Source organism: Amphibalanus amphitrite, unplaced genomic scaffold (genome assembly GCF_019059575.1).
Source record: "Amphibalanus amphitrite isolate SeventyFive unplaced genomic scaffold, NRLGWU_Aamphi_draft 001690F_arrow, whole genome shotgun sequence".
Lineage (NCBI taxonomy): Eukaryota > Metazoa > Arthropoda > Thecostraca > Balanomorpha > Balanidae > Amphibalanus > Amphibalanus amphitrite.
The window spans coordinates 48,759-75,130 of record NW_024883183.1 but is presented as its reverse complement, the minus strand read 5'-3'; the positions used below and the strand labels follow the sequence as shown (position 1 = coordinate 75,130).

Genomic DNA, 26,372 nt, shown 5'->3' with positions numbered 1-26,372 from the left:
ATATGGTAAAAAAAAATGACGTTTTATTAAGTAAAAATCGAATTTTTGATGTCTTCACCGAGTGAAGTTTATGTTTGTCATATTTTATTTATTTAAAAAACATTGTGCTACATAATATAAGAAAATTTGTATTAAATGTGGAAACAAATCTATGAAATTGTACAAAACGCAAAATAAATCGAGACTTATTCGCTCGGCATCCTTCGGAAAGGTTGAAAACCTTGCTTTTCTTTTAATGACAAATATTTGAGTGACGTCATAAAACTAGTACGAAATATCAATTTTCTGTAAATGATTGCATTCTTTGTTTTAATTGTAAGTAATACCGATGTAAACATATATTTTTTTGTAATCTTGCTGGCTTTTCAAAAAAAAATTACAACAAATACTGCAAGTATTTACATCCCGCCGATCGCTCATTTGTCTGCAAACAATGACGTCACAAATACTTTAGACGACTCTTTCTAGTAGACGATTCTTGCGCGCTTTCAAGTCATGTGCAAAAGGTGACTGCGGCGCGCAACATTATAAGACAATACAAACGCGTGTTGCGCGAATTTTCGGATTTCATTTCCCGTGAAGTTCCGCTGAAGTCTGATACAACATAATAAAGGATTAGGGAGGTAAGATTTAAACTTGAAGCCCATGTGAAATACTTACTTACCAGTAAAACGTCTTTTGGGCGAAGAACGAGCGAGCGAGATAGTGAGCCCTGGGCCCGGCCTGCACAAGGGCGAGAGGGTACTTCCAACAGGCTCGTGCAAAGCACCCTTCTAGCCGGTCGCTAGTGGTGTGCCAAATTTGAAAGCAATCGGCGCAGCCGTTCCTGAGATCTGGAAGTGGCATTCTGCACGCGCGCACGTGCAAACAGGGTCCAAACTGACTTTTGCACGGCACCCTACTAACCGGTCCCCAACCGTGTGCCAAATTTTAGCACAATCAGCCCAGCCGTTCTCGAGATCTGGGAGTGCCCCCTGCACGTGCGCACGTGTAGTAGCGCCCTAACCGCAAACATGGGAATGCCTGGTGGGTGCCCACCTGTATGCCAAGTTTCAGCGAAATCACCCCAGTAATTACCGAGTTATTGAAATGGGAACAAATTTGGCACCTCTTCTTTTTGCATTTTGCACGTGCAGCGGGGGTCAGTTACATAGATCAAGAGTATCCGACCTTTGGTAGAAGGGATGCAGCTACCCTACAAAAATTACCGCAAGACAATCGTCCAAGCAGATGCTGAGATATGAGCCTCTCAAAATCACTACCTACCTCTGCAAAACAGCTTGAACACCCCTGACTATTCACGTGGCACGTGCCACGATGGTCACTGAGATGTATCAAAAGTAGTCAATTATGGGGTAGAAGGGATGGGGCTACCCAGCAAAAAAAGACCGCAGGCCAATCGGTCCAGCGGTTGCTGAGATATAAGCCTCTCAAAAGCGTTACAGGCCGGGCTGGGCCGGGCCGCTCATACTGATATTTTTCCGTTATATTGAAAGAGCGCTCGCTCGTAATCATAACCTGTATTGGTTGGATGCCAATGCTTTTTTATGTAAACAGATACCCTGAAACTAGTGAAACTTTGGTCATTGTTGCAATGCATGCAATTGCAATGTTGTAACCAGACTGCAAAATTGGTAGATTTTAAAAAGATCTTGAGCATGCACAGGGCCTCAGCATTCTGCTAGCCTTCCTCAGGAGTCAGGCGTGCATTACAAATCTCAGGCGTGAAAGGCATGGCCCACTAGACCCAGGTCTGCAGCCATTCAATAATGAATCAGGGTGTACAGCCCTCTGCAAACTGCGTGGTAGGTATTCTTACCTCGACAAAACCGAGAATAACGCGGATACTATGCTATCGGTCGCTCGGAAATCATAACAGCAAGATGCGCGAGACTCCGCACCTTAGATTGGCATTACCATCGCATTCATTTTCCATCCAGTTTGGCAACAAAACCCAAAAGTTTATATTTGCCCCCAAAACAAACTTTTGCATTTTGTTGCCACACAAGGCATATACTTTGTTTAGTGATATACCCAATCGAAGGAGTAGAGCATGGCGCCTCTATTTTCAGTGAGTTCCGACCGACTGACAACATAGTCTTTGAGTTATTACTGGCTTTGTCGAAAAAAGAATACCTACCACGCAGTGTGCTGAGGACTGTACATGCCTGGAGGCGGGGGCTATCACTGGCAGCTTAATAATGAAATAAATGTGAAATGCATGGACAGACATTTTGCAACTACCGCACATTTGTGAGAATTCATTGGGATGAAAGGTGCGAGTCATAGTCCAGAGTTTTTACTGCGGCTGGCACATACGGGAGACAGGCGGAGGAACCTCTGTTGGACGGTAGACCTCTGTTCGGGCGGACCCCCTCCCAACTGCTCGACCCTTGATCAAGATATGACCTCACGGCTCGACAAGAGGAAGCAAATGCTAACCAATTTTGAGGTCTTAGATGAGTGGCTGACGGTGACCTCTGGGTCAGGTCAATGATCTGTTAGCCAGGAAAATCAGGACCTGCTAGACTTTCTTATATTGAAGCAGATGAATCTTCTCTTGTCGGGGGTATTTTTGAGTCCTGATTCTGCGTTTTCACACTAGTTTTGTTTGATAATGCATGTGTGCATTTGGGGTAGGCAGGCTGTTGGGTGCTGGGCAGTTTAGGTCAACCAGTATTTGTCCTTCTAGTTGTTAGTGGCCAGTATTTACCACCAATGATGCCTCTGTCACATGTTATTAACCCGCGCCCAAGTGTGTGTGGGGGGCGGTCGCTGGCTCCCACTAGCCTCGAACACACCGTTCCGCCGATTTTTGTGGCCCCGGGACTTCCAGCTCCAGCCTTGTTTCACGGCACGACGCTACATTGCGCTACGCATATTGAGGTATGGTATTGGGTTTCGGTGGAATTAACTTATTCGGACGGTCAAACAAGGGAGAGCTTTCAAGGTCCCGGAACGATCTGTCTGGTTGTTATAGCCTTGATCGGGAGACGAGCACATGTGCTTTACATAAAAGTGGCTTAATTTTTGCACAAAAAAGGCACCTAATTTTGTGTTTGAACACACCCCCCTGCGGTTTTTCGCAGATATCTCAAAAACGGCCGCGCGGAGCGCCGCCGTTTTTGGTACACCTTATCATACATCAATTCTACACACGTTGTGAAAATTTCAGACCAAGGTCATTCAAGTTCAGGTCACCAGGTCACTTGAAGTGACCTCACCTCATAAAAAGTTTCAATGTCTGCCATAGCTACACTGAGTGACCGATCACTTTGAAACTTTCAGCGATTGATAAGGGTAACAGTATCTATAAAATGTTTATCTCGGAATTTTGATATCGGTGACCTAAGGTCAGGCCAATTTTGCGGCCTCTCCATTATAAGTCAATGGGAGAAAATTGAAAAGCGTCTGTTTTGCACGAATGCTATTCTAGACACTCTCAAACATCGAGATGTAGGTAAAATTGACACACTGAACCGGAAAATGGCAACTGTGACCCCTCGTTATGTCCCCGAGGTCATCTCAGGTCACGAACAGAATCTAACAGTTTTTCGCTAATAACTTTTGATAGAGGCGTGCTAGAGCGCTGAAAACGCCTTAGATGTGTTCGGCTCGACGTTGCGGATCGACTGATATGCAACATGACCTTTTCCGGTTAGGTCATGACCTTGACCTGAGGTCAAATTTTCAAGTCGACCTTTCAAGGTCAACTTATAGTTCATTCGACGCGTCTCGACGAGAGGAACACGATGCTGGCAAAAGTAATGTCATGGCTCTTTTGAGTCAAAAGTTATCGCCGAAAAACCGATTTTCGTAAAAACGGCTATTTTTGGAGTTTTTACCCTCTGGAGGCTAAACCGTTGACCTGAGGTCAAATCTGAGAACATTTCTCAGAAAGGTCTGTAAAAGGGTTATCGAATGCGCATTTCCGCGGCGCTGTAGCTCTATCGGTTCCCGAGATAGCCGTTGGCAGTTTCCAAAATGTTGAAATAGTCAACATTTTACCTTTGGTGACCGCTGGTGACCTGACCTTTGACCTGACCCAAAAAATGACCGAAGTGTTTTCGTCCTTATTTTTGACGTTCTTTCGATTGCCGCTTACCGCGTGTCGCTACGTGGCCCAGGAGCCGAGTTAGAAGGGGGGCCCGGGGGGTGTTCAAACACCCCCCCCCCCCCCACACACACACACCAGGTCGTGGAAAATCCAGACTGACACTGGGGCGCGGGTTAACCTAGTTTCTAAAAGTAGCTAGTTCCCAAAGCCTGAAATGAATGCTTAATTCGTTGTCGGCTCTGAAAACTACTCAAATAAGCATTTAAAATAAAATTCAACTGAGGTCACCAAGTACCAGCCGAGCCTGAGTTAGGCGCATTGGAACCTCGCCCCCTATGTACATAAGTGTTATGGTTAGGTAGGTACCTAATCTACGAAAGGCATCACTGACTTACTTTAAGCTTAGATGTGCTGCTCGCTGAGACACTTTCAATGCCTCATAGTAAGTCTCGCTACGATGCTCAATATCGTTGTGCTTATGCGGGCCATGTAAGCTTAAGCTTGGAAAGTTGTGTGCCAGGCATGCAAATTACAGACACAGGCGTGCACTTCTACATGCCAGACGAGCACTCTAATCAAACTGGGCGCACCTCGGGCGCGCACGTGCCATGCTTTGCTGCCTGGTGGTAGACGTGATAGCAAATGTGGTAGACGAAAAAAACGGAGAGTAGAGCGAAGGCATGCTAATAGGAAGGAATGCACCACATCTATTGAGTCTCGAAATAGTTTCTCTCACTCCGCAATGACGAACCAGTTACCCCGAGCTTTGCCTATCGTTCGGCACCCACTGGGTAATGCATTTACATGTGTCACGGACTGTGACAGCACCACCCCAACCACTACTTATGATTCTGATAGTATTAAACGTGCAGGCCTTAGGTGCCATTTCTTCTGCTCAGAAACGACTGCACCGACTGTCCTCGAAGTCAGTTAAGTTACCCAGTTGGGGATCGGCCTTATGGGTGACATGCACAGGGTCCGCGGCCCGCACATAGCACACCCGCGCGTGCAGAACCTACTCACAATGGCGCTCGCTCGCTCGCTCGTTGTCCGAAAGAAAGGCTTCTTACTTTTTGTTATTCGCAATGTGATTTTCAACACTAAACTATACCCGAAATGTTTGAGCTTCGTGGTCCTGTTTTTGTGCATCGATGAAAAAGGCGGAGAATAAAGACCCATCACAATCGAGAGCTGAATTTGTGTAAAAGTGCGGTCTGTTGAACCATGCTATCCAATGGAAGTCTCCCCTCAGTCCTCAACTAAGCTCTAAAACCTCTAAAACCATGTTGATGCCGCTGTCTGGTGTGACGTTGCTTTGCTTTATCCAGTTGTATATTTGCTCCCGTTTCAGGTCATCATCGCTCCAATATGAAGGGCGACGTCTTCGAGCCGAATGCGCTGGTGTTTGCCAAGATCAGGGGCTACCCCGCGTGGCCTGCCAAGGTAATAAATTCTTCGCAAGGCTGTGGACGCAATTTTTTATTGTTTTTCTTCGCCGATAAAGTTACGACTCAAATACTATCCCTTCATTCTTTGGATTTTGTTGGTAGTTTGTCGAAGGAAATATTTGATAAAGGTAGGATATTCAATAGGATGCACTTTTACTACCATTGGTATCGCAGTGATAGCCTGCGCCTTTTACATACAACTGTTGCCTGCATTGCTGTGATGTACCTGGTTGCTGGTTGAGTAAATAGCAGAGGAGTGATAGTTTGACTGCGCTTTTCCACAGGTCACGGCTCCACTGGATGATTCAAAGAAGCCCAAGAAGTATTCAGTATTCTTCTTTGGAACATACGAAGTGTGAGTGCCATTTTTCTTCTTTGTCATTTTTGTTGTATGTGGCATAGTATCTGGAACAGAAAGACGTATATGCTGCTCACAACCAATGTCAATCTTTTAACTTTTATTTTTGCATGATATTTATGACGAAAGTTCACTGATGTACATATGCTCGTCTAATGACATGTTATCCTTGCAGCGCTACCGTCAAAGTGGAAGATCTGTTCGCGTACAATGAGAAGACCAAAGAGAAGTTCGGTAACGTGAATGTGAAGAGGAAGGGCTTTCTGGAGGCGATGCAGGAGATCGAGAGCTCGCCAGATATGGATGTGAGTCGATCGTTTTTATGCGAGGCTTTCGTTTATTTGCTTCTCTGTTTGTACTGGTATATCGGACTGATTGCGTTGGGTTTGGTTTTCTTGTTTTGTTCGTTGAATAGCCATGTAAAGGATACGCTCTTATGAAGTTGCAGCCACACCGCGACAGAGCATGCAGACCATGCTTCTGCGCTACGTTTGGCTTGTTTCCCTTCCTTCCCCTCTCTGGCCTCCCCTAAAATCCCCGGCGCGGCTGTCGTCTGATCATGTACCCACCCGAACGTCACTTGCGGCAGCCGGCGCTCACCCGCTCCGTTCGCCAGTACCGACCCAGCCGCCTGCCGCTCACTCTGACCGTGCCCCGTGCCCGCCCAGGTGACGGTCGTGCCCCCGCCGGCCACGACTGCAGCCACGCCTCGCCCCGCGGCCGCCACCCTCCCCGGAGGAACGCCCAAGGGTCGCGGCCGCGGCAAGAAACGCAAGGAGGACGCCTCGACGCCGGTAGGTGCCCCGCCAATGAGCTGATGTCATTTTTTCCAGAACTTGCTCCCTCTTGACAGGCGAATAAGGTTTTGATGTTCAACTATCACTAGGTTTGAAGGGTCTGAGTGTTGAGATCCACTCTGAGCGTATGTCAAGTCTGCACACCTGTGGTATAACCGATTACCAATATGAGATTGTTCACAGGATTACCGGACCGATTCGTAGCGATGTTGCTGCTGTTGTGATCCATGCCCACCAGATGGATCTGCCTTCGTCCTTTTTTGCTAGTGCTGTAGTCCCTGTAGTGCGCCGCTGTAGTGCTAGATGGCTCTGCAATCGCTGATTGACCTGTTCCAGGCAGAATGCACGGTAGACTGGAGTCTCAAACAGTCCGCTGTCCCCCATAGCCTCGCGCTCAGTGCATAGTACACGTACAGTTATTCCGTGTTTCGTTGTGACATGATGTCTAATCATGTGCATGAGTCATTGTGTTTACCGTAGTGAGCTGACCAAAATATGCTTATTGTATAATTTCACTGCCGAAAATATAGCATGCGTCTTTGTGTGACCTCAAATGTCTAATCAATGGCCAATATCTTATAACAGATCATTTTTAAAAGCAAATTATCACATAAATGAACACAGCAATGTGCAATGTACATTGCAAACAGGTGCTTGTGTTCGAATCAACCGCAACTCTATTCGTAATGTGTATTTGTTTTGCTGAAGCCTTGACCGCTACATGCCGATATGGATTATTTATGTCTGATGTATCTTGGTAAATGTGATTAAAGTGGTAAATGATTGACAGCTCCTGCACTTCCGATGTCTTTGACTTTTGTTCTTTCGGTGACTTACAAAGGAAAAAATGAGAAGGCCACAAATTATGTCACTTTGTAAATGCTGTAGGTATGCTGTCGGATACGCTTGCTCGTTTTCTTATGCCATGTTTACCTATGTGCATCACGCTTACTCGTGTTTTGTGTATTTCTTGTATACGTGATATTCTCCGGATATTAGAGGTTGCAACTTGCATGTAGGTAAGCAAAAGATCCACAGCCTGTTCCATTCCTCGTTCATTTCGTTCTTTTTCTGTCATTCTTTCATCACCGACCTAGACTACTCCTCGTATATCAACTGAGATCCATCGAATATGACGTGATTGTCGAAACTGGTGTAGCATTATTGCCATTGTAAGATACTTAACCCGCGCCGGGCCGGTGCTCTGAGATTCCGCGCCGGGCCGGGGGGGGGGGGTGTCTGAACACCCCCCCTTCTAACTCGGCTCCTGGGCCACGTAGCGACACGCGGTAAGCGGCAATCGAAAGAACGTCCAAAATAAGGACGAAAACACTTCAGTCATTTTTTGGGTCAGGTCAAAGGTCAGGTCACCAGAGGTCACCAAAGGTCAAATGTCCACTATTTCAACATTTTGGAAACTGCCAACGGCTATCTCGGGAACCGATAGAGCTACAGCGCCGCGGAAAAGCGCATTCGATAGCCCTTTTACAGACCTTTCTGAGTAATGTCTTCAGATTTGACCTCAGGTCAACGGTTTAGCCTCCAGGGGGCAAAAACTCCAAAAATAGCCGTTTTTACGAAAAACGTTTTTTCGGCAATAACTTTTGACTCAAAAGAGTCATGACATTACTTTTGCCACCATCGTGTTCCTCTCGTCGAGACGCGTCGAATGAACTATAATTTGACCTTAAAAGGTCAACTTGAAAATTTGACCTCAGGTCAAGGTCATGACCTGACCGGAAAAGGTCATGTTGCATATCAGTCGATCCGCAACGTCGAGCCGAACACATCTAAGGCGTTTTCAGCGCTCTAGCACGTCTCTATCAGAAGTTATTAGCGAACAACTGTTAGATTCTGTTCGTGACCTGAGATGACCTCGGGGACATAACGAGGGGTCACAGTTGCCATTTTCCGGTTCAGTGAGTCCATTTTACCTACATCTCGATGTTTGAGAGTGTCTAGAATAACGTTCGTGCAAAACAGACGCTTTTCAATTTTCTCCCATTGACTTATAATGGAGAGGTCGCAAAATTGACCTGACCTTAGGTCACCGATATCAAAATTCCGAGATATACATTTTATAGATAATGTTGCTCTAATCAATCGCTGAAAGTTTCAAGGCAATCGATCAATCGGTATAGCTATGACGAGCATTCTTATTTTTTTCTGAGGTGAGGTCACTTGGCGTGACCTGGTGACCTGACCTAAGGTGACCTGGGTCTGAAATTTTCACAACATGTGCGGAAAAGATGCACAAACAGGTGTGCCAAAAATATCTGCGAAAAACCGCAGGGGGGGTGTTCAAACACCCCCCCCCCCGGCCCGGCGCGGGTTAAGTAAAAACAGGATGAAAACGCGTGTACTAGATCAGCACTCGCAGTGATGTAGACATTCAAATCACTATCACGATGTTGATGACATAGATTTCATGGATGGTATTTCGCATCCATGTTCATGTCTGGAAGTTCTACTTATCTGTTTTATATGTTGCTAAGCGAGCTGCCGGTGACGCGGTGTGTGTCTATGTGCGGCCGCAGCTCGAGTCGACGGCCGGTAAGCGGCGCCGGGTGGACAGTGGCGACGGGCCGGGCGCCACGCCCGCCGCGCCCGCCGCCGAGCCCGTCCTCAGTCGAAGCGGGCGCAAGATCAAACCGAAACGCTTCGCCGACGCTGACGAGGGCCAGACCAAGTCGCCGGCGACCGGCCGCCGCCAGCCGGCCTCGACTCCGGTGGTGGAGGTGAGATCCGTCCGCCGGCCGCGGTGGTTGATACGCTCTGAACCGCCAGCTCTTCCTCCTCCTGTCCGTAGTCTGCCAGTGACGCATCCGCCGCCAGTCCGTAGAGCTCTGCTCACCTCCGTCTGATCACTCCCCCGGTCCTGACTCCTACCCCTCCCTGTCTGACTACTCCCCCGGTCCTGACTCCTAACCCGTCCCCGTCTGACCACACCTTTCTAACCACCAGCCGCACCAGCAGAAGCGCCGCGTCTGCAGGGAGTATATCCGACAACGGATCTCCGCACGGATCTTTGGCTCAGTGGGATAACTCGCTGTCCTTTTCGCACACCATCTAGATAATCCAGACGGTCCTGTCTGGCCTTCTGTCTCACATGTTCCTTTGTCTATCTGAAGAGCTCGTCGTTTTGTATCACTGACGCGCCTCTGCCGCTCCGCAGCCGTCGATTGGTGAGGACGCCACCACGCCGGTGGTGCGGCGCGAGGACACGGGCGAGGACGAGGACGAGGACGACCCGATGGCCGAGGACGAGGGCGAGGAGGTGCTGCCCATGGATGTGGCCGAGGGAGGCGCCGGTGACGGGCCGCACGAGGAGGCCGCTCAGCCGGTCGAGGAGCCGGGTGAGGAGTGGGGGAGAGCAATTAGAGGGACGGGCTCTGTGGGAGGAATTGTTATTTGGGGCCGAAGGAGCGCGGGCTTAGGATAGGAGGAATAAGGTAAACTGACTGAAGCTAAGGCAGTATAGGATAGATGGAGTGGTGTGCCGAAAGGGGAGACAGAAAGAAATGAATTACACTAGATGCATCGCCTCTCGCTACTCTTTGTGGAACCGCCTCTCTGTTGGGATCTCTTCTATAATTACGGGTAACCAAACCCACCAGCTGTGTTCGTCTGCTATTGGATGCAACGTTTTTCTCGCATCTGACCCAACCTTTACCCTGACCTCTGCCCCGCCCGTCCGCTACCAGTGGAGCGCCGTGACGTGCGCTACAAGCCGTACCCGGCCCACGAGACGGAGGACATTGTGCGCGTGGCCGACTCGGCCTCCGTTCAGGACACGGACGACGGCAGGAAGGTGATGTACGTCAAGGCCAAGTGCGGCGAGATGCTCGAGATCGACATCTCCGACAAGGAGCGGCCCAAGGAGTTCAAGGTAGGTGGCGGGCGGAGGAGCGCGCCGGGAAGGGTGAGGTCGGGTCCGAGTGGGGGTTAGTTAGGCTTTACAGAAGTGGGACGCACGGGACTCAAGTTAGGTCTGGTTGAACCTGGGATTGTACTTTTTAATAGGCAATGTAGTACAGCAATGATCTTGGCTACGAGAGTCCTAGGATTACGGTGAAGGAATGTGAACTGATATAGCGCAAGTTTCAATAAAAGAGCTAAAAGTTTCAGTTGATATCAATATATCAGTGGAATCACCCACCCCTTCCGATCTGTCAACGTCAGTGGGCATCTCATTTTAGTCCACCGTAGTCCGTATGGATGATGAAAAATGGCATCGCAGTCTCCCAACCATTTGCTCTGGGCTTAGGTACTTTGGCCTGTGTATTTTGGAAGTATTTTCCGCGCCTCCTAACCTCGCTATCCCTGTCTGTACCACCAGTCGGAGAAGGCGCGCATCATGTGGGACACAGCCACAGCCATCAACCTGGCCCGACTGCGGCACCAGCTCGAGCAGGGCGAGTACATCCCGGACCGCCTCCGCGAGAAGCTGCTCGCGCGCGCCGACGTCGCCGACGAGCTCAAGGACAAGCTGAAGAACGACAAAAAGGCCGAGATGCGCAAAAGCAAACTCTGGTGAGTGACGGTGGTTGGTAGTTCAGGATATATTGCCTTCTTATATTGATGTAATTTGCTGGTGACGGATGTATTGCGCATCGCCTGAGTTTTTAGTAGCCAGGCGGTATTGCGGTTAGCCTGAACTGAACTTCCAGGGCAGGCTGATGATTCCTGATTCTTTTTTTTTTTTTTGAGAAGCTTTCGGCATTGCGCCATCATCAGCTCTGGAGTTCCACTCGCAAACATTTGAGAAAATATGCATTCGGGCCGATAGCCCTGTCTGCAGTTATTTCATCCAGTTATATCCAGATGAAATAACTGCAGACAAAACCATCAGCCCGAATGCACACTCTCTCAAATGCCCGCGAACAAAACTCCAGAGCTGATGATTTTTTTTTTTCATATCTTTATTTATTTCACATCTTTACGATTCAAAACAAATAAACGACACACTAGGAAAGAAACAAACAACACACATCACCAGTCAGGCAGCGCCACAAGTAATGAGCAGTGGAGTGGCGGCAGGTGGCGCCGCTCGTCTCCAGCATGGGTCCAGATGGCGCCACGCATTGGCGGCAATGAGAAAGCCAACTTAAAGAAAACATTTAACAGCACAAAAATCCAATAATAGTACGGGTAAACAGGATGCACGTTTCTATGATGCCAGCTCATCGTCAACGGCAGCGCAGCCCGGGGCGGCGGGCAGAGTCAGACTGCCGGGAGCAGCTTCTGGCAAGGACACCCCCGGCAAACAGTTGACGATCGGGTTGAAAGCGCCGACTGATTCTTTATGGGTAGTGATTTGACCCCAGAATATTTAGCTTGAACTATCGACTAGAGAAGCTACTTCAATTAACGTTGTGACCTCATTCAACAATGGCCGGAACGGTTCCTATAGCAAAACTGCATATTGAACTGTGACCAGAAAACATAGCCGCAGCTGCTTTACACCTGATTAATAACCAGAGAACCCTAGTGAGCACCCGAGGAGCTAGGGCGGTATTCTGAACTGTCCGTATCGTCCGCCAGGTGGCTGAGAGACGAGGCGCGCATGATCGAGATGGACTACCACATCAAGCTGAACCTCATCATCGACGAACAGAATCACGACAAGTGCATCGAGGTGTTCAAGGAGCTCTCCGTGGTGAGTAATGCCATACTGCCTCAGATGATTGTGTGTGTAGGCTAGCTGATTTTTTTTTTTGTAGAGGGTCGATAAAACCATAGTGTGGACTCAGACGGCTGTTGACTCGGTGAAACTATGTCATAGATCCGCCTGGGAAGTAGGTATACACGTGGTGTTTTTATCGATGGTTCTTTCTGGGTTATTTTTGTGTTACGCATAAGGTGACATTTTGTGCAACGTGTTTGCTATATTCTGAAGGCTATGCCGACACACGCTTTGAGCCACCCTATTTGACCCGCACTATCCTGATATGCCCTGTCTGGCCTGTGTGCGTCGTCAGATGAACATGGCGCCGCTCATGCTGAAGAAGAACCCGGAGATCGTGGAGACGGTTCGCAAGTGCCGCAAGTACACCGGCTCGGCCGAGATCAGGGAACTCGCCGACAAGTGCTACCAGCGCTTCAAGGTAAGCTGTAACAGGACGGGTTATGCGGGGCGGAGTCCTGGACGGACGGGTCTATTACGGGACGGAATTTTTGACGGACTACCTGTACGGAACGGAGTGATGAGTGGGTCTGTGTGCGACGGGTGGTGTGGAGTATGGGTAGCTAGATGAGCAGGGTGGCGGGAGAGATATGGGTGCTGGAGGCTGCGATCGGTAGCCGGTAAGACCCAGAGCTTTGGTGTTCTCGGACCGTAGTGACCTCTGCCGTCCGTTAGCAATCCTTTGTGCGACATTCGCCGTGTGTTGCTGCTGTGTGTGCTGTGCCATGTTGGAATAACTGTGTCACTATTTTTGTTGTTACCACCGACCGCACCTTAGTCTGACGTGATTTGTCTTTGTTCCGCAGAAAATGTTTGTCGTGCCGAAGGGCAAGATGTTCCGGGAGTACTTTGACGAGCAGCTGGCCATGTTCCGCAAAGTGACGGAGGAAATGCCGGAGGACAAGGTGGTGCGCATGGTCCGCGATCCGCTCTGTAAGTAACAATGACGGGACCTTGCTGACGGTCCCCCTCCCGGCCGGTCTGCGTCTCACTCTGCGAGTAAAACTTACTGCAGCGCGCACACAGACCCCCATCCTTTAATATCCCGTTCCGTGGCCCATTCCGTGGGTATGGTATGGGTGGGTATGCCCCCGCAGGGGGCTGGCGGTGGCCTGGGTTCCTTGGGCCCGCGTCCTGCGGCGGCCCTGACCTCCGCCAGCAAGGGGAGTAGCGCCCCCTCGGCCCCAGCTTGACTCATGCTCGATTACAACCGGACTCGACCCTGGATTGATAGACGACAAGTCAGACCTTTCTTGGTTTCTCTTTTCCCTTTGTTTCTGATGAGTGTCTTTTTTGCGCCCGGTTCCGCTCCTTCCGGGTGTTTCCCTTCACTGCCAGCTTATACTGCCTTGCCGTCTTCTCACATGGTTTGCACTAAGTTTTTGCACTTGTCTGTTGCCCAGCTTTCTTGCGAGCATTTTCATTGGTTGCCTTTTCTGCATTCTCACGCACCGCACGGGCACACTCGGGTGAAGTGGAATAGCGCCCCCCCCCCCCTCAGCCCTAGATACACATATGTGTGATCTTGACTTTGCCCACATTTGCTGGATTTGATGTTTGCACAATGCCATTGCCAGTCGGCCGCGTTGCCGTCTTCTCACGCGAATTTCTCCTGGCTGGTTTGCACTCATTTGGTTGCCTACCTCATCCTCATCGGTTTCGCACGCTTCCCAGTTTTTTTTTTAACACTTGCTCATCTTCTCTGTGCACGATTCCATTGCATAATGCGATTCCAGTCTCTAATCGTGCCATCTTCTCACGTGAATTGCTCTTGGTCGTCTTGTACCCGTTTGTTGCCCATATTTCTTTTGCGGTCACTGGCATTGGCTGCGTTTTCAGTGTTCTTGCGCTGTACCGGTCTTGCAGGCTGCTTGCCTCACTGGTTCCGCACGCTTCCCCAGTTTTTTTTTTTTACACTTGCTTATCTTCCTTGTGCACGATTCCATTGCCAGTTTGCTGTATTGCACTCTTTTCACGTGAATTGCTCTTGGTTGTTTTGTACCTGTCTGTTGCCTTTTTTGCGGATACTCGCGTTGATTGCCATATGTGTGATCTTGACTTTGCCCACATTTGCTGGATTTGATGTTTGCACAATGCCATTTCCAGTCGGCCGCGTTGCCGTCTTCTCACGCGAATTTCTCCTGACTGGTTTGCACTCATTTGGTTGCCTACCTCATCGGTTTCGCACGCTTCCCAGTTTTTTTTTAACACTTGCTCATCTTCTCTGTGCACGATTCCATTGCATAATGCGATTCCAGTCTCTAATCGTGCCATCTTCTCACGTGAATTGCCCTTGGTCGTCTTGTACCCGTTTGTTGCCCATATTTCTTTTGCGGTCACTGGCATTGGCTGCGTTTTCAGTGTTCTTGCGCTGTACCGGTCTTGCAGGCTGCTTGCCTCACCGGTTCCGCACGCTTCCCCAGTTTTTTTTTTACACTTGCTCATCTTCCTTGTGCACGATTCCATTGCCAGTTTGCTGCAATGCACTCTTTTCACGTGAATTGCTCTTGGTTGTTTTGTACCTGTCTGTTGCCTTTTTGCGGATACTCGCGTTGATTGCGTTTTCAGTTTTCCTACGCTGTACCGGTCTTGCAGGCTGCTTGCCTCATCGGTTTCGAACGCTCCCCCTTTTTTTTGCATTCGCTCATCTTCTTTGCTCTCTGGTTCCCCTGGTTTTATCGGTCTAGCCGTACCTTCGGCCCAAAGACCGGGGAGAGGATGTCTGGGCGTTGAGGGGGCTGCCCTGCGGGTTAGTCGGGGCAGCCTTCCAACACATGCCTTTGGCGCCAATCCCCGGATCTGCGGGATGCCCCATGTTGGCCTCGCATGAGGGAAATCGGCCGGTCAGGCGTCGCCCTGTGCGGCACTGGCTAATCGGGGTCAAGGGGGCTGGGCGACGGGTATGCGGGGGGTTGCCGCCGGGTGCAGGGGCCGCCTGATTCTTCAGCGCGGGGCTTAGCGCCACCGTATCCATGTCCGCGCGCGGGATCAGGTCCGGTCCCGTGCCGCATGGCTCTGCGGCGGCCGCGGCTCACGCGGCCCCGTACCCGGCGGCTTCGTCTTGCTGCTTTTGGCGTCCCGGCCCCCGTATAGTCCTGCAGTACTCCTGGCGGACCACCACCCTACGGGGGAGTGTGGCCGTCCCCCAGTTGGGCTCCGAGGTGGGTGGGAGGCTGCGGGACCGAAACAATTACACTTTCCATGGATTCTCACTTGGCACCCCCACGGACCACAGCCTCGGCTGAACCCCTTGCACCTAGTGCAGTCGGTGGAGCACGACCAAAAGTTCTAATATTCACATCCGACGAACGAAAACTCGCGTCGCTGTCTCCCTTTCAGAGACGAGAGGGCTGTGACAGATTTGGTAAGATTGCGAGGTGTGAAAAACTCAGAGACGGAGGCATCGAAGTAGAGTTTGTTGACGATAGAGAGGCGGAAAGGGCCCTGAAAGCTACTCACTTCACATACACAGTTAAGGATCAGCAGGGCAGGAAGGAAGTAAACCTTTCGATCAGCGTTTCGCCGCATCGCACGAAAAATTCCAGCCGAGGGGTCATTTTTTGCGACGATCTGGAGGGCATGCAAAACGACGAGATCGCCGAAGGCCTGTCACAGTTTGGGGTCTCCGCCGCCCGCCGCATCTACACCAAGAGAAGTGGCGCTCTCGCACCCACGCACAGTATCATTCTGACTTTCAACTCGCTGGAACTGCCGAGGGAGGTGATGATAGGATATCTGTCTGTGAAAGTTCGACCATATGTCCCGAGTCCCATGCGTTGTTTTCAGTGTCTTCGATTCGGTCACACTCGGGACAGCTGTCGGAACAGACCGGCATGCGGGAGATGTGCGGCAACTGATCACAGCAGTGCCGAGTGCTCGTCGTCTGAGTTGAGATGCGTCAATTGTGACGACTCTCAGACTCCACATTCCTCGTTTGATGGGCGATGCCCGGCCTTCCAGAGAGAAAAAGAAATAATGTCACTGAAGGTCACCGAAAGGCTGTCATTTCGTCAGGCCCGAGACCGCTTTGCTGCCCTCCATCCCAAGCGGTCTTATGCTAGTGTGGCCAACGGTTCTAGACAGCGCTGCCCCACTGAAACTGATGCCAACAACAGCATCGGTCAGTTAATAGCGATTCTGAAGTCATTCGGCTTTTGTTTTGTCCCAGATGCCAACATTCACAGCAACTCATCAGTTCAACAGGAGCCCTCTAAAGCGTCGTCGTGCACCGCCACACAGACGTCACCAAGCAGGAAGCAGGAGGAGGAGTGGACCCTCGCCCGGGGTCGTCGCCGGGGCCCGGTCTCGCCACTGCGCTCCGCTGAGCGGGCCCCGGGCACGTCTGCTGAAGTGCACCGACCCCCGCCAAGGGAGACTGCAGTGATGGCTGCGCTGCGCCGCGGTCAGGAGGAACGGTTTGAGCAGGACGCCAGACGGGAACGCCGGATTGCCCAGGCTCTTGAGGAGCGTCGAATGTCTTCGGCCCATAGAGGCTCTGATGCCCCGGGGGCGGCCCCGTCGCCTCTGCTGGGACCTCCCCCTACTCCTCCACCCCCTCCTCCACCTCCGCCTCCTCCACCTCCGCCCCCACCTCCCCCACCTCCCCCACCTCCCCCACCTCCCCCACCACCCCCTCCACTTCCTCCGTTCCCACCGCCCCCACTGCCCCCCTCACAGCGTCCCTCCGGTGCCCCTCCGGCGCCCTCCACGGGCGAGGTGTCGGGGTCTCGGCCTCCTCCGTGCACGCCACCTTCGGAACCGAGGCCGGCGGGGCCGCCGCCCGCCCCAGGCCGCCCCCCGAAGCGCACACTTCCGTGGGAGCTATCGCCGACAAACGACGGTAGCCCCCGCTCGCGGCTGAAGTTTCAACCGGGAGCTACCGGCCGTCCTAGGTCTGCCGATGGAAGGCTCCGCGAGGGCCGTCCAAAGGTGGTCTTTGGTGGTAGCCCGGGCCCCGGCGGCGAGGAGCGTTTTTAAGTCCTCGCCCTCTTTTAGCACAAGCCAAAGTCTACAGTTTTAGACACCTTCCGCTTACCTAAGCGCTCAAAACTACAGCTATAGCACATTTTATCCTGCAGTGGAATTGTAGAGGTTTAAAACCAAACTTCCAGGACTTGCAATCGGTCATACGTGGGCGCAACCCCTTCATAATCTGTCTCCAGGAGACCAAGCTGGCGCCAACTATGACTTGCACCATCAGGGGCTATGCCGTCTTCCGCAGGGACCTGCATTCGGACACTATAGCACATGGTGGTGTCCTCATAGCAGTGCACCACAGTCTGCCAGTCACACCGCTCCTACTGAACTCTCCTCTGCAAGCAGTAGCTGTGAGAGTGCACCTATACCGCCGGGAAGTCACAGTCTGTTCGCTATACCTCCCTCCTGGTACAGCTTTCCCGGAGGCAGAACTGCGCCACCTCTTCTGTGAGCTCCCGGCACCAGTCCTTGTGGTGGGCGACTTCAACGCTCATAGCACGGTATGGGGATGTGATCACATCGGCCCACGTGGTCGTGCCTTAGAAAGTTTTATTTGCGATGAGTCGCTTTGTATTTTAAATACAGGGCAGCGAACCCATTTTACTCTGCCTTCCGGCCAAACATCGGCGCTTGACCTGAGTTTGGCAAGTCCGCTTCTAGCTCACCTCTTTACTTGGTCGGTACATGACGACCCACTCGGCAGTGACCACTTTCCGGTGTGGATTGCGTACCAGGATACCCCGACACTGGGGAAGCGCCCACAACGGTGGAACCTGCATAAAGCCGACTGGGCCGAGTTCTCCGTTTTGATGGAAACCTCGTTGTCCAGTGCCGACGGCTGTATTCCATCGGCGGAAGCTTTTACGTCTTTACTTTTAAGCTCCGCCGAAGCGTGCATCCCTAAGACATCAGGACAGCCCCACCGCACTCCCGTCCCTTGGTGGACGGAAGAGTGTAGGAACGCAATCCGAGCACGGAAACGCGCCTTCAAGCAGTTTAACCGAAACAGCACCATGGAGAACCTCATCGCTTTCAAAAAAGCGCGGGCTTTTGCACGACGCACAATCAAAGAGGCAAAGGTCAGATCGTGGCGCACCTACGTTAATTCTTTAAACCGGTTTACTCCGACGAGCCAGGTGTGGTCACGCATAAAGCGCATCTCGGGACGGCTCAGCTCTTCTCCGCTTCCGACTCTGAGGGTGAACAACTCTGATATAATACATCCTTTTGATGTCGCGGAGGCTATAGCTAGGACACTCTCAGAGCGCTGCCGGGGTGACGCTCCCTCGCAGCCCGCACTAGGGCGAGCCCGACCCCAGCTTGGCTTGGCGGATTTTTCCACTGACGAACATATAGAATATAACGAGCCTTTTACAATGACTGAACTGAAGCACGCCATATCCTCGCTTAGAAGTGTCGCCGAGGGCCCAGACGCCATTCACAATTCCATGTTAAAGCACCTTCCTTCTATCGCCCTGGAAACACTGTTAGCGATATTTAACTCGCTATGGGAGAGCGGTTTGTTTCCTGCAGCATGGCAAGAGGCCACGGTGATCCCCATTTTAAAGCCTGGCAAGTCGGGACTTGACCCACTTCACTACCGTCCTATCTCATTGACCTCTGCTCTTTGCAAGTTGATGGAGAAGATGGTGAATGCTCGCTTGAGTTGGTTTCTGGAACATAACGACATTTTTACGGACGCGCAGTGTGGTTTCAGGAAACACCGCAGTTCAGTCGACCATATCTTAGCTCTTGACACCGAAGTGAGGACCGCTTTTACCGAAAAGAAACACCTTGGGGCTATCTTTTTTGATATTGAGGCTGCTTACGACACAGTTTTACGGCAGATCATCTTGAGGAAGCTTCTCAGCTATGGTATCCGTGGCTGTATGGGCTTTTTTATTTGCAACTTTTTATCTTTTCGCACCTTTCGTGTCAGGGTTGGAAACCACTTGTCCAGCTCCCACCTTCAGGAGAATGGTATTCCACAGGGAGGCGTCTTGAGTGTGGCACTTTTTGCTATCATGATTAATGACATTGGCGACAGACTCCCAACGGCTATAGGGAGATCCCTTTTTGTCGACGATTTGGCGGTATGGTTCTCCGCCTCAAGTGCGCGGCACACGTCGCGACAACTTCAGCTTGCTGTGACGCGTTTAGAAAAGTGGAGCAAGGATAATGGCCTTAAGTTCTCAACTTCAAAGACTGTGGCTGTTCACTTTTGCCGCCGCCGCTGCCACGATCCTGATCTTGGAATCCGCCTTTACGGGCGAAATATCCCCACGCAGCCGGTTGCAAAGTTTCTTGGTGTTGTTTTGGACAGACGTCTGACGTACAACGAGCATTTTAAAACTCTTCGTGAGAGATGTTTTAAAACTCTAAATATTTTAAAATGTGTATCACGTACGTCGTATGGAGCTGACCGACGAACCTTGCTTTTACTTTACCGCTCTCTGGTACGTTCAAAGCTCGACTACGCAAGTTTCATTTATGACAGCGCCAGCGAGTCGCGTAAGAAAATGCTTGACACCATTCACCATGCCTCACTTCGCGTTGCTACGGGTGCTTTCCGTACTTCGCCAACAAGCAGCGTTCTGGCTGAGGCTCACGAGCCACCGTTATCTCTCCGTCGCCAGATGTTGGGCATGCGGTATGTTTTAAAACTTCGTCAATTTCCCTCGCACCCGGCATACCCGTATGTCTTCTCGCGAGAGATCAGTCGGTCTGACAGAGTGGCTGGTCGATCGACTTCCTTCGGTGGACGTATGCAAGCTCTCTTCTCAAAAGCAAACATTTCTCTTCGCGGCGTGAGGCGCACATGGAGCGCGCCCTCGCCGCCCTGGAGAAATGCGTATCCACGAATCGATCTTTTACTGACAGACATCAGGAAGGACGATCAGCCGCCATGCACACTACGAGCACGGGCGCTGGAACACATTGCCTCATATGATGGTTTTACCTCGGTTTTTACAGACGGCTCGAAAACAGAACATGGTGTCGGCTGCGCTTTTGTGACTGGTCATGACACACGCACATTTTCTTTGCCAACTTCCGCCTCTGTTTTTTCTTCCGAGCTCGTTGCGATTGAGAAGGCTTTGTGTTTTATCGAGGTGTCTGACAGCTCCTGCTATCTGATCTTGTCAGACTCCCTTAGCAGCCTCTTATCTTTACGGAGTTTTAATCCAGACAACCCGATAGTACAAGACATTTTATCTCGTCTTACGTCGGTGGAACGAGCAGGTAAATTCATCCAGTTCTGCTGGATACCGAGCCATGTGGGCATAAGAGGCAACGAGCTTGCCGACGCGGCCGCAAGACGCGCGGCCGCGGCCCCCTGCCTCCGTCGTTTGCCTCTGCCGGCTCGCGATTTTTACCCAGCCGTTCGATCTTTTACGACGTTTAGCTGGCAGACAGAGTGGCGTCTCCATGGATCTGAGAAGCTACGAAAGGTGAAACCTACTCTGGAGCCCTGGCAGTCCTGCTTTCAAGGCAAAAGACACCATGAAGTGGTCCTCTGCAGACTACGGATAGGGCATACATATGCAACGCATGGCTATCTCCTCCGTGGAGATAATCAACCAACATGTAGCCATTGTGCCGTGCCGCTCACAGTCACTCACATTCTCTTAAGTTGCCCGCACCTCGAACCAAACCGGACACGCTGCCTCGGCCGCATTGCCCCAGGCACCACCATTCGCCACCTGCTGGGTGATAACTCACCCTGGGTTTTATCCGGCAGCATCTTTTCTTATATTCAATCCATCAGTTTTCCTGTGATATACTCGTTTTACTAGTATAACGTATCTCAAGTAGTTCTAGTCTTCTTCAGTTCGTCAGTTCTCTGTTGACATATCCGCTTTACCAGTACAGCGTTATGGGCGCAAAATGACCACCGCAGTCGACGCGCCCGTAAACCCCAATGAACGAACGAACGAACCATTCCGTGGGTAAAACTAACCCGGCCACGTCCACAGCCGAAGCCCCTTTACCATGCTCATACTGCGGCTCGATGTGTAACTAAAACTGACCGGAGTGCTCTAGGGGCACCCTGCCCTTCGTCTGTTTACTTCGCATTCGCTCCGCGATCTGTTCTGCAAGTGAAACTGATCGAACACTATCCGATAGTGGTCTCCCCCCCCCCCCCCGCATTCTCCGGGCCCCTCAGACAACTTTGTCCCCGTTTCTGTCTCTGTCGTGGGACAAAATATCCGACTCGTGAGACGAAGTATCCGGCGGCCCGGCCCAAACTGCCCCAGTATTTCCCTCTGCCGTCTGCGCCGCCCGGTTTCTCTGAAGGCTTGCGAGCCCGAGTTGTTCAGTTTGAGGAAAGACTGACGCCGGGCACGGCAGCCGGGGTGACGGACGGCTGCCGTGCCGCCCCAGACGGAGCCCGTGGCACGCGCTGAGCCGGAATTAGCCGGAGCTGCCGACTCCAGAGCAGGCAACACAACATTCTGACGGCTTCTCAGAAACGGAACTTTGGAGTGGATTTGGCCCGGCACGAAATGGCACCTGGTTGTGCTTGAAGGTCTCTGAATTTCCCATGTTCAAGTTCAGCCCAGTATTAAGTGTTTAGTGGTCGATAAAACATGCAAGTGTATCAAATGTTTCTTTCGTTCAGCTATCACAGCAGGATTTCCATGTATCGTCGGTATGATAACTGACGGCAGGCTATTGTGATGCAATGAACTGATTTTCTATAAAGTCCTCGAATTCCTTAGTAGGGTAGCATCTCACGACAAATATGCAGGTGACGTAATTCGTTTGCCCAAAAATGTGCGCAATATCTCTTTCCACAGATAATTCGGCAATTGACACACCGTCACAAGTGTAACGGTATGCTACAGTCTACAGTAGTCTGATTGCGCCACGAGCTCTGGTTTGTTCCATTCAGTGGCAAAAAGGCATTACCCTACCGTATATCGAATGGACCGGTGACAGCCCAACCCAGCCCTGTACAGCCCACCGCTAAAGTTATGTAGGGTTTTACCAATCTCAACGGTTGGCTTTGACTGGCGATTGTTTAATGCGGAGTGATCGAAAAAAAGATGTCAATAGCTAAAATTGCAGCTGCAAGGGTGACGATACATATAAGCTTCATTCAAAGTTTCATTGTAGTCTGGCTAATCGTTCCTAAGCCTCCGAAGCAGAACATACCTTACCCATGACTGAAACCCCACATTACTTCTGCTGTGGACTGTACCTCTGACCCGCATCTGTACCGTTGACAGTCCAATGCTGACCCGTGTCTGTACCGCTGAATTTGTATTGTCCATGCCTCTGACAGTCCAACGGCCGGGCGAGGAGAGCAGTGACTCGGAGGACGAGAACTGGCCGCCGGCGCCGCCAAAGACCAACGGGGTCGCCGAGAAGGACAAGCAGACAAACGGCCCGGACCCGGCGGACGGCCAGCGCAAGGACAAGGACAAGGCCGGCGACCCGCTGGACGCTCAGAAGGAGAAGGACGCAGCCGCCAAGACGGAGGACGAGACCAAAGACGAGCCGCCGGCTGCCGCCGAGGAGCCGGCGCCCGCCGCAGGTCAGTGAGGGGGTCGGTGGGGGCTTATTTGACCACTCTCCGTCCGATGCGGTCATCCAGGCCTGACCAGCGGGTCCGCGCTGAACGGCGTCTCAGTGCCCCGCCGATCCCTGCCGCCGTGGCTATCAGTCCACCTCAGACGTGTTTACGGGGCGGCGTAGTCGGTCGTAGGTCTCGTGCGCCGCTGGGAGGCCTCCGGTGCCGAGCGGGCGCCAGTAGACGGAAATGTTGCAGTACAGCTTGGGCGTGTGAGACAGGCCACAGCCGGCGCCGGGCTGTTTACGGGGCCGCGAGGGGTCCCAGGTGGCGTGCGTCCGGCTGTGTTTGGTGTACAGACACTGCAGTTTGTCCGGCTGTGTTTGGTGTACAGACACTGCAGTTTGTCCGGCTGCTGTGACGTTAACGATGGAGTGGATTCCCTGGCTCCTTATATGGCGGTAACGCCGCTGGGGATAATATATCAAACCATTGGCCTACTATAGTGAGGGTTTGTATGAGTTCGTGGTGATGCTGGTGGGGTGGGGGGGGAGGGGTCACGCTCGTCGGCACGGGTGTGTAGACTACAGAGTAAACATTGACAAGTGCTGTCGATCAGTTGATGGCTACCACTGATAACCAGTAATTCGAGCCGAGCAGCGATGTATATTAAAACCATGAATTGAGCACTGCGTTCAATGAGGTCATATGTCCCAGCTGCGCATCACTTGGAGGTTTTATCTTTTTGTTATCAGAACATCGCAGATTTTGTGAACCATTCATACGCTGATGTTTCCATAAATGCTCGATACTGTGCTCGCAAAAATGCGCGACTTGACCTATAGGCTCCGTTATTGATCGTCTATCTTATCCCCTCCCCCTATTGTAGTATTTTCTTTAGCATGTTTTAGTCCTCTGATAGTCACTTTAAAGTTAAAGCTATCGAATGTCATAATAACATTTCAAGGCTGGTACAGATGCTCCTGAATGTGTTCACTGTTCAGGTGTATCAGCTGCGGTACCTTACACTGCGGCATAGCACTGTAGGACGGGTGTGCCCGGAAACCTATGCTCACCTCTAACCGTTGCTCGTCCCCACCCCTTCTCCAGAAGCCAGCACGGACGGCGGCAGTCCCCAGAAGGCGGCCGGCGAGGCTGAGCCAGCGGCCGGCGGAGACGCCGCCGCTGCTGAGACGCCCGCGGAGGAGACGCCAGCGCGGACGGAGACGGAGACGGCAGAGGGAGACATGGAGACGGCCGAGACGGAGCCCGCTGAGGAGCCGGCCGCCAAGGTGAGGTTCAGGAGCGGAGGGACGGGAGCTGTGACACTGTATCAGTTTGTCTGGTGTGTCAATTTGTCAGCGTGTCTGCTGAAGCTGTGTCAATCCCTGTGGTGTATCAATGTGTCTGTGCTAGTCCCTGCCGCCTGCGGTGTGTCAGTGTGTTTGGCAGATCTATGTTAATTGTAAGTGTTTGTCTGTTAGTCGAGAGGTCCGCTAATGCAGACCGATAACGGGAATCAGTCCTCCATACCGTGGTTTGGATGCACAATACCGGACCCTGCTGGAATGACCGGCACGCCGGGAACACTAGCGTGTCAGTAACTGAACTCCGCCTGCACTGAGCGGCGATTCCGTGCCGGTCCCGGCTCCGATCGCCTCTGTAAACCGCTGTACTATACTGGGCCGGCCGTCTGTGCTGGACCGTCCCGTGCACCCCTGAGGCGTGTTTTCCCAGTTCGTGTACCCTGGGGGTGTTTTCCCAGTCCTTGTGCCTCTTGGCCTAGTTTATCGCCCAGTGTGCCCCTGGGCGTATTTTCCCAGTCCGTGAGTTTGCATTGGGTATGTTTTCTCACTCGGTGCAATTGCCGTTGCTCCTACTCGTGGCGAATAGGCAAGGCACGCTCGTCACACGGCACCACTGCGCCCATAATTTCGCAGCTGACCGGGCAGTGAAAGCTGGTTACACACTTGTTTATGTGTTCCGATGACTTTGAAATTGATCAATGATTGCTATCACGATAGTTAATCTAGTTTACTTGATGTCCGTTGTTAGGTGTTGATTTATATCCGCTGGGACTGAGAGCGTGAGATGATGTTTTTCGTACTCCAGCGTAGATGGGTAGCCTACGGCTTCCACGGTTTGCAAAAGATGACTGATGTCATCACTGTCAACCGTGGAAGCCGTATGGCTACCCATCTACGCTGGAGTACGAAAAACATCATCTCACCTTGATGTCCGTTGGTTTTTTTTTCCTTTTCCTTTTGGGAGAATAGTCGGGATGCAGGTGTGCTGTTCGATTATTGATGTCCTTTTGTCGGGCTATTGTTAGTCCTAGCCACACACGTTTGGGAGGGTAGTTAGTAGGTGTGGTGGGAGAGTAGTTAGTAGGAATTTTCTTATGCGACGTGCTCATTGACCGATCTAGCTGTGGTTTGGATTGCTGTGATGAGGTGCCACGCGCTGCTGTTTTGACCTCCGTCTTCCCTATTCCCCGTTCGCTTTGTCCTATGTCGCTTGTGGCTCAGCAATCCCCATCTACTGTTCACACGGTGTCCTTCCGTCTGCCCCACACTCTTTGGCAACCGCCCTATGCACGGACAGTCGCCGCCCTATGTGCTATCAACGCCCTATGATCGGACTGCGACCGTCCTATGTGTGCTGACCGCGGCCGCCCTATGCTCCGATCGTCAGTATCCTCTGACCGCGACCGCCCTATGTTTTGACCGTCACCGTCCTATAACCAGACTTCTGAGCGTCGCCGTTCTATGCCCAGGCCGCGCCCGCCCATGTGCTGACCGTCGCTGTCCTGTCGCCAGGAGGTCGTTGACACCGAGGAGCCCAGCGCTGCTGAGAAAGAGACGGCCGAATCTGCTGAGCAGTAATCCCCACCCACGGACGGTGTGGTGAGAGGGTGCCTGTTACTACGGCCCCACAGACAAACAGAGGAGCTATGAGCTAGATTGGCCGGGCTATGAGCCAGCTCGGCCGGTACAAGAGTTTTGAGTTGCCGCTGAGTGCTGCTCAGGCCGAGTAGAAAGGCCAGGCATTGAGTTGTCTCAGCCGGGACATGAGTTTTGAGTGAGCGCTGAATTCAGCGCTGGCTCAGGTGGACTGTTAGCTCGGCCGGGCCTGGAGCTCGCTCGGCCTGGCCTGGAGCTCGCTCGGCCGGCGCCAGGCGAGTGTGCCGGCGACTCTGTGCACGCAGGCGGTCCCCAGTCGGCGGTCGGGTGACCCCTCTTGGTGTTGTGAGCGTGAGCAGTATGTGAGTGAAAGGGTGCCGCGCGAGCGCTGTAGCCCCGTTCCAGTTCATTGTACGAAGCCATTGGCGTCGCTGTGTTCGCATCGTTCCTGGTCATGTCGCGAGCCTGACTCCCGGTCGGGTGTTGGTTATAAGATTTGCCACGTTTAGCCGGGGGAAGGGGGGAGGGAGCAGGTCACACATCATTGTACATTTCTCAATAAAGGACCGGATCATCCCATGACGTGTTTCACATTTGCTGATGAAATGTTTCGGAAATAAGCATCAATTGT

General features: G+C 51.8%; 1 protein-coding gene across 2 annotated transcripts; it reads left to right on the top strand.

The window, feature by feature from the left end:
* The first annotated feature begins 348 nt into the window (after window positions 1-348).
* On the top strand, window positions 349-26,320 carry LOC122374656 (PC4 and SFRS1-interacting protein-like). 2 transcript variants are annotated; one of them, XM_043353530.1, is made up of 15 exons: window positions 349-623; window positions 5,409-5,500; window positions 5,790-5,860; window positions 6,039-6,168; window positions 6,532-6,657; window positions 9,198-9,398; window positions 9,836-10,016; window positions 10,365-10,549; window positions 11,000-11,193; window positions 12,205-12,319; window positions 12,642-12,767; window positions 13,153-13,279; window positions 22,611-22,862; window positions 23,949-24,130; window positions 25,658-26,320. In XM_043353530.1, exons 2-15 carry the CDS (start codon window positions 5,426-5,428, stop codon window positions 25,721-25,723), a joined length of 2,031 nt encoding a protein of 676 aa, XP_043209465.1. In that variant the 5' UTR covers window positions 349-623; window positions 5,409-5,425; the 3' UTR covers window positions 25,724-26,320. The 2 variants fall into 2 exon arrangements, with proteins under 2 accessions (XP_043209465.1, XP_043209466.1); XM_043353531.1 differs by lacking the exon at window positions 9,198-9,398 and having other exon boundaries at window positions 486-623.
* The last annotated feature ends 52 nt before the right edge of the window (window positions 26,321-26,372 follow it).